At 41.9% G+C, this 15,249-nt stretch overlaps 1 protein-coding gene across 3 annotated transcripts in view; it reads right to left on the reverse strand.

The window, feature by feature from the left end:
- The window catches only part of pde1ca (phosphodiesterase 1C, calmodulin-dependent a), a 116,322-nt gene that overhangs the window by 24,196 nt on the left and 76,877 nt on the right, over positions 1 to 15,249 (reverse strand). For all 3 annotated transcript variants that reach the window (XM_014157413.3, XM_014157411.3, XM_082965644.1), the window contains exons 8-10: positions 5,595 to 5,695; positions 4,998 to 5,126; positions 1,998 to 2,099 (exon numbers count right to left, since the gene is read on the reverse strand). In XM_014157413.3, the coding sequence (XP_014012888.1) occupies positions 1,998 to 2,099; positions 4,998 to 5,126; positions 5,595 to 5,695 (332 nt within the window). The remainder of the gene's footprint in view (positions 1 to 1,997; positions 2,100 to 4,997; positions 5,127 to 5,594; positions 5,696 to 15,249) is intronic.

A 15,249-nucleotide genomic window follows, 5' to 3' on the forward strand; every position in this document is an offset into this window, starting at 1 on the left:
ATTACAGACTTGGTCAGGGAGAGGTTGAAAATGTCAATGAAGACACTTGCCAGTTGGTCAGTGTATGCTTTGAGTACATGTCCTGGTAATCCGTCTGGCCCCGTGGCTTTGTGAATGTTGACCTGTTTAAAGGTCTTGCTCACATTGGCTGCCGAGAGCGTTATCACACAGTCGTCCGGAACAGCTGGTGCTCTCATGCATGCTTCAGTGTTGCCTGCCTCGAAGCGAGCATACAGGGCATTTAGCTTGTCTAGTAGGCTTGCGTTACTGGGCAGCTCGCAGCTGGGTTTCCCTTTGTAGTCTGTAATAGTTTTCAAGCCCTGCCACATCCGACGAGCATCAGAGCCGGTGTAGTAGGATTCAATCTTAATCCTGTATTGACGCTTTGCCTGCTTGATGGTCCGTCTGAGGGCGTAGCGGGATTTCTTACAAGCGTCCGGATTAATGTTGCGATAGCTCGATGCGGATGTTGCCTGTAAACCATGGCTTCTGGTTGGGATATGTACGTACGGTCACTGTGGGGACGACGTCATCGATGTACTTATTGATGAAGCCGATGACTGAGTTTGTATACTCCTCAATGCCATTGGATGAATCCCAGAACATATTCCAGTCTGTGCTAGCAAAACAGTCCTGTAGCATAGCATCCGCGTCATCTAACCACTTCCGTATTGAGCGAGTCACTGGTACTTCCTGCTTTAGTTTTTGCTTGTAAGCAGGAATCAGGAGGATAGAATTATGGTCAGATTTGCCAAATGGAGGGCGAGGGAGAGCTTTGTATGCGTCTCTGTGTGTGGAGTAAAGGTGGTCTAGAGGTTTTTTCCCTCTGGTTACACATGTGACATGCAGGTATAAATGAGGTCAAATGGATTTAAGTTGGCCTGCATTAAAGTCTCCGGCCACTAGGAGCGCCGCTTCTGGATGAGCATTTTCTTGTTTGCTTATGGCTCTATACAGCTCCTTGAGTGTGGTCTTAGTGCCAGCATCGGTTTGTGGTGGAAAATAGACGGCTACGAATAATATAGATGAGAACTCTCTTGGTAGATAGTGTGGTCTACAGCTTATCATAAGGTTCTCTACCTCAGGCGAGCAATACCTTGAGACCTTTTTAATATTAGACATCGCGCACCAGCTGTTATTGACAAATAGACACACACCCCCGCTCCTCATCTTACCAGACATAGCTTCTCTGTCCTGCCGATGCATGGAAAATCCCACCAGCTCTATATTATCCGCGTCGTCGTTCAGCCACGACTCGATGAAACATAAGATATTACAATTTTTATTTTCCCATTGGTAGGATAGTCTTGATCGTATATCATCCATTTTGTTTTCCAATGATTGCACATTGGCCAATACAACGGATGGTAGTGGAGGGTTACTCACTCTTGTATGAATTCTCAGACGGCAGACCGACCTCTGCCCCCTTTTTCCCCGTCTTTTCTTCACGCAAATGACTGGGATTTGGGCCCGTTCGCGTCGGACTCGTTAAAGAAAAGCTCTTCGTCCAGTTCAAGGTGAGTAATCGTTGTTCTGATGTCCAGAAGTTATTTTCATCATAAGAGATGGTAGCAGCAACATTATGTACAAAATAAGTTACAAACAACGCAAAAAAACAAACAAAATAACACAGTTGGTTAGGAGCCCGTAAAACGGCAGCCATCCCTTCCGGCGTCATTCTTTCAACCAAGCAGAGAAGCAGAGAAGATTGCAAGGAACAAGAGTCCAGAGAGACTATAACAGAAGTCAACAGAAGTCTAAGAAAACAACAAACGTCTCAGCAATATTGGTCTTTTGGATATTTGATCAGAGAGACAGCAGCTTGGGGTTATTGTATTTTTGGTATCATTTAATGCATTTATGGTAGGGCAGGCTATGGTTTAGAACAAATGTGTGGGGAGTAATCTGAACTGGCACTATAGTCTACTATAGTGAACAGGGTGCTATTTTAGATATATTGGTCTAGATAATTATAGAGCTAAATAAGAGTCACTCACGCCTCTGGCTGCTGGAGGAAGTTCTTCATGGCCTTGATCTGTTGGAAGTGACAGGACATGTCCGTGGCAAGGACCATTTCTACCACCAGCGCCCGTAGCTCTCTACGAGAGGGGGAGACATACAGACATTTTAGAGAGAGGATCAGATAGACAGACAGATGGACAGACATGGTAGAGGTAGATAAAAGAGAGGATCAGACAGACAGGTTAGAGAGAGGAGTGGACAGACAGGTTAGAGGTAGGTAGAGAGAGGAGCAGACACAGGTTAGAGGCAGTTTAGAGAGAGGAGTGGACAGACAGACAGGTTAGAGGTAGGTTAGAGAGAGGAGCAGACAGACAGACAGGTTAGAGAGAGGATCAGACAGACAGCTTAGAGGTAGGTTAGAGAGAGGATCAGACAGACAGGTTAGAGGTACGTTAGAGAGAGGAGTGGACAGACAGGTTAGATGTAGGTTAGAGAGAGGAGCAGACAGACAGGTTAGAGGTAAGTTAGAGAGAGGAGTGGAGAGACAGACAGGTTAGAGGTAGGTTAGAGAGAGGAGCAGACAGACAGGTTAGAGGTAGGTTTGAGAGAGGAGTGGACAGACAGACATGTTAGAAGTAGGTTAGAGAGAGGAGTGGACAGACAGACAGCTTAGAGGTAGGTTAGAGAGAGGAGGAGACAGACAGATTAGAGGTAGGTTAGAGAGAGGAGTGGACAGACAGACAGGTTAGAGGTAGGTTAGAGAGAGGAGCAGACAGACAGATTAGAGGTAGGTTAGAGAGAGGAGTGGACAGACAGGTTAGAGGTAGGTTAGAGAGAGGAGTGGACAGACAGACAGCTTAGAGGTAGGTTAGAGAGAGGAGCAGACAGACAGGTTAGAGGTAGGTTAGAGAGGGGAGTGGACAGACAGGTTAGAGGTAGGTTAGAGAGAGAAGCAGACAGACAGGTTAGAGGTAGGTTAGAGAGAGGAGTGGACAGACAGGTTAGAGGTAGGTTAGAGAGAGGAGTGGACAGACAGACAGCTTAGAGGTAGGTTAGAGAGAGGAGCAGACAGACAGGTTAGAGGTAGGTTAGAGAGAGGAGTGGACAGACAGGTTAGAGGTAGGTTAGAGAGAGGAGCAGACAGACAGGTTAGAGGTAGGTTAGAGAGAGGAGTGGACAGACAGGTTAGAGGTAGGTTAGAGAGAGAAGCAGGCCATGTCTGTGGTCAACACCATCTCAACCACCCAGGCACGTACACAGATAATGCTCTACCTGTGCAGAGCACCTGCCCCTTTGCACTTCCAGTCTCCAAAGCGCTCTTTTGTATGTTGGTATAATTTACCCAAAACAATTTTGTCGTTGTTTTTCTGATCTGAACCCGCTGCCTGAAAGTTGTCATTAAATTGGCCCCCTGTGGTCACCGGTCGAGTTCAGTGTATAGCTAGCTACACTCTTAGAATCTAAAAGGGTTCTTCGGCCGTCCTCATAGGAGAACCTTTTGAAGAACCCTTTTTGGTTCGAGATAGAACACTTTTCGTTCCAGGTAGAACCCTTTTGGGTTCCATGTAGAAACTTCTATGTAAAGGGTTCTACATGGAGCCCAAAAGAGTTCTACCTGCAACCAAAATGGGTTCTCCTATGGGGACAGCCAAAGAACATTTTTGGAACCTTTTTTTCTACGAGTGTAGCTAGCTAGTTTGAATATCAATACCACTGCCACAGCAGCATAATTGAGCAGTTTAACAACGTGAGTGACCTGCTAACATGCTGATTTACATAATCAAATCCAGTCTGGTTGGCTGATAGGCTTACGTGCAGCAGAGACACAGAAAGAGAAAAGAGGCTGCATCACCGACCCTCAGACTCAACTCCATCCCTTCAGCTGGGATAGATGTGTCAGGGAGGGAAGGAGCAACACAGGTAGTCTATAGCTAGCTAGCCACCATATAATGATAGCGTACTAAAATAACCACACAAGCCACTTGCCAGTCAGCCATATATCATGAATATGAAATAGTGTATGTTCATCGTCATCATAATATTTATGACAATAAATTATTTGCAAACAAAATACATATTTTAATTATGTTAAGCAAAGCATGTAGCTAATAGATCTGTGTTACATGACTATAGAGTTACTATGAAATATGCAATTACTTTTAAATGACATAATTATGAAATTATACTATGAAGTTATAAGATTAGGGATATTAGATTATGAAGTTATTATTTAAGAGCATTGGTGATAAATCACAATCTGTAAAAAGAAAATGGCTAATCTAGTAATCTAGCTAGCTAGCCATTTTGTTAACTGTAGCATATGGTAGCCTAATTAGTCTGCTAGCTAAGAACACTATCAGTAATCATCAGTGATCACCATGATCTCTTTACTAGCTTATTTAGAGAATGGTAGGCTATAGTAAAGCAATATAGGGATAGTAATTGTTGGCTACAGTATTTCTCACAATATTCTATTCCTTTGCTCTCATTACTGTCCTATTTAGGGATAGTGTAGAGCAGAATATGTATTCCTGAAGTGACCTCCAACCTCCCGGCTCCTCTAAACTTCTTCCACTGGATCAAATCTTCAGACAGTATAGGATATACATGATAGAGGCAACAAATGGTGTTGGGTTGGAAATAGCAATGATAGGCTACAGTATATCTTATAATCTTCTATTTTGACTGGAATTCTGTTGGTTATTGTTAATAAGGGCAGCCTTTATTGCAGTCCAAAATAGTTTTGCAAAATACGTCACTCATCAGATTGTGCTGCTTTACCCTCTTCTCAATGACACACATAAGGCATGTTAACCAAATCTTAGCAAATTATACAACAAAAGCATCTATTTTGCCAATTGCTTTTATGTAATGAAATAATCAAACTAATAATTGCTCAACAAGTCTCTGACCGCGGTTGTGGGAGTTGTTTAGGGGGGGTGCCCTTTTTTGTTGTTGTTGAGCACATGCCACCCAAAAGGTCTGTGTACGGCCTTGCTACCACCAGGGCCCAGAACTCTCTGAGTCTTGCCTACCTCCAGTCGTCTTTGGACAGGTTGAGGAGGATGTTCATCTCGTCATCGTCCTGTAGGAGGCGGTAGGCAGCACTCACATGGTGGTTCTCCAGAACTGCACGGTCATTATACAAGATGGCCGTGCCTGACCTGAGACAACACAGTTAGGAGAGGGTAAACCGTAGAAATAGTTTGATTAGAAGGGAAAGTCCGTTCTAGTAATTATATTTCAATGTGGTAAATATAAAGCCCCTGCTCTAATCCAATACATGATTTATTATCATCACATTTGAGTTGATCTATATGGTACTTCATGCAGTTTACATACAGTGTAGCTTATATTGACCTGTTTTGCAATAAAACTCATACCTAAAGAAATGTCAGAGAGTTTTGCGATTAATTAGAACTTGTTGTGCTTTGAGGATTAGGCTCAACAATGGTTGCCGTCACGAGGCAGAGGAGGAATTAGAATAGAACTGCCATTCACGGTTTTTAATCATCCCCTCTCTAAATGCATAACAATGAGTTCCCATCCCTGTTTCGCTGCCCCAGCCTGTTTTCTCTCCCCTTACTGAGTGCTATTTTTCTGCCTGTGTTACGGCTGTCATAGTATATTACCTGGTCTGGATATGGAAGTTGTTAGTGGTCCCTGTGTGTTCGTAATCATGGACCGCAGCAGCAAAGATCATGGCAAAGATCTCCAGTTCAGTCAGCCAGTTCTAGAGAGAGAGAGAGAGAGAGAGAGAGAGAGAGAGAGAGAGAGAGAGAGAGAATACAATTTGTAGAACGAGGAACACAAGAGGTGATAGAGGCAATTTAGAGGAGAACAAACAACTCGAGGAAAAACATTTCAGAAGCTGATGCTGATGCATTGTAACGTTAATCATAAGTGACATGTTCACATCGCCTGCTTGCCACACACCTTAGAAAAACAAATCTATGTAAGCTTCACAATCTTCCCCCAGTCAATACATAAAACCAGACAAAACAGTTTTGACTCTTTGAAGGGATACTTCAGGATTTGGCAATTAGAGCAATGACTGGAAGTCTGTGGGTGTTTACTAGCATGCTAGCAGTTACTCATAGACATCCAGTCATTGCGCTAACGTTACTTAACATTGGCTTGCGAAACTACCTCTAACTTCCTTCATACTGGACACAGAGGTATAGCAATGGTATCCACTGGTTCATCTGACACTTGGGAAGTAGATAACCTGTTGGGGGTAGGGGGCAGTATTGACACGGCTGGATAAAAAAAGTACCCGATTTAATCTGGTTACTACTCCTGCCCAGTAACTAGAATATGCATATAATTATTGGCTTTGGATAGAAAACACCCCAAAGTTTCTAAAACTGATTGAATGGTGTCTGTGAGTATAACAGAACTCAAATGGCAGGTCAAAACCTGAGAGATTCCTTTACAGGAAGTGGCCTGTCTGACCATTTATTGGCTTTCTTTGACATCTCTTTCCAAAACTTAGGATCTCTGCGGTAACGTGACACTTCCCACGGCTCCAATAGGCTCTCAGAGCCCGGGAAAAACCTGAATGTCGTCATTCCAGCCCCAGGCTGAAACACATTATCGCCTTTCTCAAGTGGCCGATCAAGGGACAGTGGGCTTAGGCGCGTGCACTGGCCGCCCCCGTCTTTCTGTTTTTTCCTCTGTTTACCGAAAAGGAGATTCCCGGTCGGAATATTATCGCTTTTTTATGAGATAAATTGCATAAAAATTGATTTTAAACAGCGGTTGACATGCTTCGAAGTACGGTAATGGAATATTTAGAATTTTTTGTCACGAATTGCGCCTGCTCGTAACCCTGATTTACCATTTCGGATAGTGTCTGGAACGCACGAACAAAACGCCGCTATTTGGATATAACGATGGATTATTTGGGACCAAACCAACATTTGTTATTGAAGTAGAAGTCCTGGGAGTGCATTCTGACGAAGACAACAAAGGTAATAACATTTTTGTTATAGTAAATCTGATTTTGGTGAAGGCTAAACTTGCCGGGTGTCTAAATAGCTAGCCCGTGATGGCTGGGCTATGTACTTAGAATATTGCAAAATGTGCTTTCACCAAAAAGCTATTTTAAAATCGGACATATCGAGTGCATAGAGGAGTTCTGTATCTATAATTCTTAAAATAATTGTTATGCTTTTTGTGAACGTTTATCGTGAGTAATTTAGTAAATTGTTAGTAAATTCCCCGGATGTTTGCGGGGGGTATGCTAGTTCTGAATGTCACATGCTAATGTAAAAAGCAGTTTTTTGATATAAATATGAACTTGATTGAACAAAACATGCATGTATTGTATAACATAATGTCCTAGGGTTGTCATCTGATGAAGATCATCAAAGGTTAGTGCTGCATTTAGCTGTCTTCTGGGTTTTTGTGACATTATATGCTAGCTTGAAAAATGGGTGTCTGATTATTTCTGGCTGGGTACTCTGCTGACATAATCTAATGTTTTGCTTTCGTTGTAAAGCCTTTTTGAAATCGGACAGTGTGGTTAGATTAACGAGAGTCTTGTCTTTAAATAGCTGTAAAATAGTCATATGTTTGAGAAATTGAAGTAATAGGATTTTTAAGGTATTTGAAAATCTCGCCACTGGATTACACTGGCTGTTGCGTAGGTGGGACGAATTCGTCCCGCCTAGCCCAGAGAGGATAAAGGGCATCATTGCCAAAATCCCAAAGTATCCCTTTAATTGAATATTGAATATGTTTGCATAGAGAGACATCAGAGGAGGCTGGTGGGAGGAGCTATAGGAGGACAGGCTCATTGTAATGGCTGGAATGGAATAAATGGAACGGTATCAAACACATCAAACATATAGAAACCACGTTTGACTCTGTTCCATTAATTCCATTCCTGCCATTACAATGAGCCTATCCGCCTATAGCTCCTCCCACCAGCCTCCTCTGAGAGACATTATTTGATATCTAATGTCATAAATTAAATTGAGTACTTATTAAAGTTCCCTTCCCACAAAGCAAAATTTTCTGCTAGGCTGTCCTGGTTCTGTAATACAAGAAGAATATTAGATTTGGTTCTCTCCCTGACTGTTTCCATTACTCCAAAATGTCTGTTGTACAGAAGTAACAGTAGCACTAATGTTGTTATATTTCTGTGATGAAATAGATTTTTTTTTTTAAAGTTAGGGATGGGCTGGAGAATTGTAGTCACTCTCAGATTCATAAGGAAGATCTCAATTACATACTCCTTGCTTCCTCTCTCCTCGTCTCCTTCTCAAAACCCATTAGATGAGAAAGCCAGAGGTCCCTCCTCTTTGATCTTCTCCTCCAACGGGTTTTCAGAAGAAGAGGAGGAGAGAGGATGCAAGGAGTATGTAATTTAGATTTTCCCATAGACAGAGCTATGGATGCAAGGACTGACCATCCAAAATATCCAAATAATAGAATTAAACTAGAATTAATGAATTAATGAGCAGTCATTTTGACTGCTCATTAATTCATGTATTTATCAAGCCCCTCCAACCTTGACTTTTCCAGAATAAGTCTATATAACACCCTGCCCTCATTAGAATCGTAATATTATAAACAGAACTGAAGTTAAAACCAGTTTTAGGAAGGCATGTCGTTATGTGAATGGTTTTCCCCTTTGTCCCTTCTACAGACAGTAGGACCTGCTCCGCTCATTCTCCCAAAAGTGACCGGTTCATAATCACCCTGATAATTACCTAGAAACTGAACCTAGACTATACCCAAACGAATTTCACACATAAAACAACAGATGAAATAAATGAAGTAAAGTATGATGGGGGAGAAAGGGGGAGAATGGGTGAGTTGATGAGCAAGGAGAAGCGGAGAATCCATAATTATGTAATCACCAATTATGAATGAAGAAAACGGTGGGCCATTCTATTGTATTGGTATATTCAAATTATAATCTCAAAATGGTATGTACCCTATATCAGTCCACCAAATCCAAGCAGTCTTATCAGTCTACTTCAACCTACTTCAACCTACAGTGAGAGCATGCATCATTTACAATGGTAAGAAGACCAAGATGAATGGATGCACATGCTGCGTTAGCGCTGCTACAATAGCTGAATGAAAACGACTCAGATGGTGGGGAAGAAATTCATCATAACATGATGATTATTCTTCTGATTCTGAGCCAGAACTGTACGTTGCGCCATCACCAAATGAAACAGTGCGACAGCAGGTGAGCGAGTGTTGGAGAATGTGGTGATGAGGCTTGTGGAACCTTACGTTGGCAAGGGGAGAAATGTCACCAGGGACAATTTCTTCACTTCACTGTCATGTCGCAAAATAAAAACAAGCCTAGTCGCCACCATGAACAAAGCGAGACGGGAGCTCCCTCTTCAAAATAAGGCACCTGCACAGCCGTTGTACCCCTAAAACGGCGGTGAAGAATGACAAGACAACACTCACACTATACCAATGCAAAGCAAGAAAGAATGTTTCTGTCATGATCACCATGCATCCGACAATTGCCATCGACAGGGACACAATATAGAGAAAAACGAATCATATTTTGCACTACAACCAAAGGTATGGCAATATTACATAATATGCATCATCATAGGCCAATATGCTGTAGATAAACTTATGAAATGCATTATGCTCTTCTGTATAACACGTGTTGTTTTTCCTATGGGAAAATAATCATCATGTTTTCTACTCTATTTTGGGTCATAAGTAGGTGTGGATGTTTTGGATCAGATGGCACGCTGGCCTGTTGCGGCGTTCTACAACATGCTTGATGTAGCTGTTATCAACACACATGTTGATAACAAGCTGTTTAAGCAGTTCATGAACAGCACCATGCCCAGGAAAGACTTCAACATGAGCCTAGCATTCGGGCTACATGAGAGATATATGAGCGCCAAGGCAGCAACAAAGATTCAAAGATTCCACGCGAGCCTTTGCGTGAGGCAAGATGCAGAAAGAACAGAAACCAAGACACCCGTGTCACCTGCAAGCGATGTGTTTGTTTCAAGTGTGTCAAGAAAGTGGAAGTGTCAAAGATTTGTGTCGACTGTTAGGACAAGGGATAACCGCTAAATGAAATCCAACTAATGCCATTGCGTGTAAACACAGACCATTTAAGCACAAGCTGTCATATTGAAACTTATGTTCATTATAATATCATTTGGGCTGATTTGAACTATTTATCAAGCACACTTGACCCTTATAATGATGTTTAGGCTACTGTTTTCATCATTTGACCACGCATTTTGCTGACCTAGCATGGGTCTTTGTGGTTCGGGTATTTTGTAAAAAAAAATGAAATGATATAAAAAATAAGCTGTTATCATGTTCCAACACATGTGGTTTCTGTTTCATAGTTGTAACAAAGGCACTCCACAAATACTATTTATTCAACAGTTTCATTTTTGTGTTTTTGTGTTTTTTTATTTATTTTACATACAGCCTACAGTAACATAGACTAATGAAAAGGCTATTGTTATTTGAAATGAAAAGAAAATGCATTCTAATGTTACCTAACACCTTCATGAACACAACCAAATAATTATTTGAAGGATAGCATATATGAAATGTATTAATTCCACTGTTAGAATGTTGCAGTCAGAATGACTGCTCCTTAGCTTGAAGGGGGGTCCCTCTGAGGCCCAGCGGTTCTACTGTTAACCATGCTTTGAGGCTATATAGTGTTTGTTTACATTTACTTTGCTAACAAACATTGGAGTAAAACAAACTTCGATTTTGGATTTTGACGGGGTACATTTTTAAGTTATAATCTTCAATAATCAATAAGTATATATTAAAGTAAAAAATGATGTAGCAACTGCTGATTGCCCCTTTATCCTTTTTGTAAACTACAATTACTCTGATCTTTTTACACTGTCCTGCATAGCTTTATTAACTCACACTTGCTTTTACATGATTTCATGTCTTAATATGCAGGCTCTATGCAGTAAAATTTATTTTACGGCATTTGTTGGCAATTTGAAATGAGTTTATGACAGAGACAGCGGCTTTATGGTTATTATGAATGTGCTGCATCCACATTTTGATAACAGTGATGATTCCAGCACCTCATAAACCCTGCTGACAGTTTTACAGGCTTTCCTGTGGATTTAAAGGTGTCAGAGAGAGAGCTCCAAAAACCAAGCTGTCATTTCAGGCACCAAGCCAGGCTATGGCTTCTTCCCAAATTACACCCTATTCCCTTTGTAGTGTACTACTTTTTACAAGGGCACATAGGGCTCTGGTTAAAAGTATTGCACTACAGTATGTAAGGAATAGGGCACCATTTGGGACCAAATCTATGCCACCCCTGAGTGGGGACATACTAAAAAACAAATATGCTTTTGCCAGCACATTGATTGGACCAATGAGGATCCAATGGGGCAATGTGTAAGCGGCACATTTGGAATCAAACCAATGGGAATCCAACCGCTACAAGGGTGACTATGACATCTTTCACAGATCATAACCCTTGCCCCTCACATCATCATTCACACATCATCAGCCATGAATCATCCGAAAGACCATTAAACAGTTACATATCACTGGGTGGTTAATGACCGGGTAGCAGGGAGGTGACAGAAATGAATACCCAACAGTCAGGAGAGATTAACTCAGGACCAGGATCAATGAAGTCTCAGTGGGGAGCATATCATGAGGTCAGAGAGAGAGCGAGGCGGGGAGAGAGAAAGCAACAACTTCCTGGACAAAACATTTCACTGTAATAGTAAAGGTGTAAACTTCACAGTATATTTGCCTCTCAGCTTCCCTATCAAATTTAAAAAGCAGACAGCCTAGGAAAATTAACAACAATGGCAAATGGTTTGATGAAGAATGCAAAAACCTAAGAAGGAAATAGAGAAACCGATCCAACCAAAAACAGAGACCCAGAAAACCTGAGTCTTTGCCTTCACTATGGTGAATCACTAAAACAATACAGAAATACACTACAGAAAAAGAAGTAACAGCACGTCAGATATCAGCTCAATGTAATTGAAGAATCCTTAGACTCTAACCACTTCTGGGAAATTTGGAACACACTAAACAAACAACAACACAAAGAGTTATTATCCAAAACGGAGATATATGGATAAACCACTTCTCCAATCTTTTTGGCCCTATGACAAAGAACAAACAGCAAAAACGTATACATGATAAAATACAAATCTTAGAATCAACTATTGAAGACTACCAGAACACTACTGGATTATCCAATTACATTGAATGAACTACAGGACAAAATACAAACCATCCAACCCAAAAGGCCTGTGTGAACTACAGTGCAATATACAAACATTCCAACCTAAAAGGTCTGTGGTGTTGATGGTATCCTAACATTTTTTGATAAAATATGCAGACACACATTCCAATTGGCTATACTTAAACTTTTTAACATCATCCTCAGCTCTGGCATCTTCCCCGGTATTTGGAACCAAGGACAGATCACCCCAATCCACAAAAGTGGAGACAAATTTGACCCCAATAACTACCGTGGGATATGTGTCAACAGCAACCTTAGTAAAATCCTCTGCATTACCATTAACAGCAGACTCTTACATTTCCTCAGTGAAAACAATGTACTGAGCAAATGTCAAATTGGATTTTTACCAAATTACCGTATGACACACCACGTTTTCACCCTGTACACCCTAATTAACAAACAAACAAACCAAAACAAAGGCAAAGTCTTCTCATGCTTTGTTGATTTCGATTGTTTTTTTAAACTCAATTTGGCATGAGGTTCTGCTATAAAAATGGATGAAAAGCAGTGTTGGGAAAAAACATACGACATTATAAAAAATACATGTACACAAACAACAAGTGTGCGGTTCAAATTGGCAAACAACAAACACATTTATTTCCACAGGGGTGTGGGGTGAGACAGGGATGCAGCTTGAGCCTAAACATCAGCGCCACAGGTAACTTCCACAAAGCTGTGAACAATCTGGGAGACAAGGCAAGAAGGGCCATAAAAAGGAACATCAAATTTGACACACCTATTAGGATCTGTCTAAAAATACTTGAATCAGTTATAGAACCAATTTCCCTTTATTGTTGTGAGATCTGAAGTCCGCTCACCAACCAAGAATTCACAAAATAGGACAAACACTAAATTGTGACTGCAAAAATATCCTCAAACACAAAATAATGCATGCAAAGCAGAATTAGGCCGATACCCGCTAATTATCAAAATCCAGAAAAGAGCTGTTCAATTCTACAACCACCTAAAAAGAAACAATTCGCAAACCTTCCATAACAAAGCCATCACCTACAGAGAAATAAACCTGGAGAAGAGCCCCCTAAGCAAGCTGGTCCTTGGGCTCTGTTCACAAACACAAACAGAGCCCCAGGACAGCAACACAATTAGATCCAACCAAATCATGAGAAAATATCATTATTTGACAAATTGGAAATAATTAACAAAAAAACGGAGCAAACAAGAATGCTATTTGGCGCTAAACAGAGAGTACACAGTGGCAGAATACCTGACCACTGTGACTGACCCAAAATTAAGGAAAGCTTTGACTATGTACAGATTCAGTAAGCATAGCCTTGCTATTGAGAGAGGCCGCCGTAGGCAGACCTGGGTCTCAAGAGAAGACAGACTATGTGCACATTGCCCACAAATATAAGGGGAAATTGAGATGCACTTCCTAACCTCCTGGCAAATGTATGATCATATTAGAGATTCAAATTTCCCTCAGATTACACAGGCCCACAAAGAATTCAAAAACATGGGGGAGGGGTTTACTTAATTCTCGATACTGGCCAATAATTAGGGTGCCAATTCTGATCCAGCCATAAATTCATACATTGTGCCTCTGGCCTGAGAGGATGGAAGTTCAATATTTAGCTAGATGTATTAGGCTAATAAGTAGCTGGCTAATCGTTACCCATGAAAGGAAGCTAGGGTAGTGAGTAAGCATTTTAGCCAAGTAGCCAATGATCTGGCCTTAAGGGTCATGCACTCTTATAATCTCCACCCGGCACAGCCAGAAGAGGACTGGCCACCCCTGCTGATGTAAAAATGACCTTATAAATACATTTGATTTGATTCAGGACAACAAAAACTAAAAGCGTGCACTGTATGACAGAGTCATAGACCGTTTCGGCAACATGAAAGAGAGGAGGATGGCATTGGCGCTTCTCTACAAGTAGGGTGAGTCAACTTTCTTTTTTTTTCTACACACACACACACACACACACACACACACACACACACACACACACACACACACACACACACACACACACACACACACACACACACACACACACACACACACACACACACACACACACACACACCACACATATCAGTGCCATGGACAGTCACATGATATTTAGATTACGTAGAATTTTGGGGGGAATCTTTTAGTTGTCACTGTATTAGACTAAGCATAGCTTATTAAATTACGTTGAAATGTTGAAGTTAAAATGGTGAGGATGCAGCCCCTGTTTTCTTTGCGACTTGCAGTAACTCTCCAGTGTTCTAAATCAATAGTTGTTTAGTAGTCCGAACATTTTGGAAAGATGAACTTGATTGACCATGCTGTAGGTCATGTAACTGTTAGTTACATGCAATATGCTCTGTGGACTTCACCGGACATAGGTTGCTCTTCGGTTTTGTGATGAAACAAAGGTGTGGTTGAATTTATTGTGTTGTCTTATTGTCTCGGCCTTAGGCCCATATATCACAGTGGCAAGGGACATGAACTAACAGGTTTATAGAGCAAACAATGCAAACAACACATACTGAAGGTTATAATATGGCTTTTCTTTCCTGGCTTGGCTTCCCCAGTGATTTTACCCACGTACCGCTACAGTCATGACCTGCAGGCAGGAGGGTGGCTGCTGACTGACTGACTCTACGACATGGCCTGCAGGCAGGAGGGTGGCTGCTGACTGACTGACTCTACGACATGGCCTGCAGGCAGCAGGGTGGCTGCTGACTGACTGACTCTACGACATGGCCTGAAGGCAGGAGGGTGGCTGCTGACTGACTGACTCTACGACATGGCCTGCAGGCAGGAGGGTGGCTGCTGACTGACTGACTGACTCTACGACATGGCCTGCAGGCAGGAGGGTGGCTGCTGACTGACTGACTGACTCTACGACATGGCCTGCAGGCAGGAGGGTGGCTGCTGACTGACTGACTCTACGACATGGCCTGCAGGCAGGAGGGTGGCTGCTGACTGACTGACTCTACGACATGGCCTGCAGGCAGGAGGGTGGCTGCTGATTGACTGACTCTACGACATGGCCTGCAGGCAGGAGGGTGGCTGCTGA

The sequence above is a fragment of the Salmo salar genome, chromosome 19 (assembly GCF_965601325.2).
Source record: "Salmo salar chromosome 19, fSalSal1, whole genome shotgun sequence".
Lineage (NCBI taxonomy): Eukaryota > Metazoa > Chordata > Actinopteri > Salmoniformes > Salmonidae > Salmo > Salmo salar.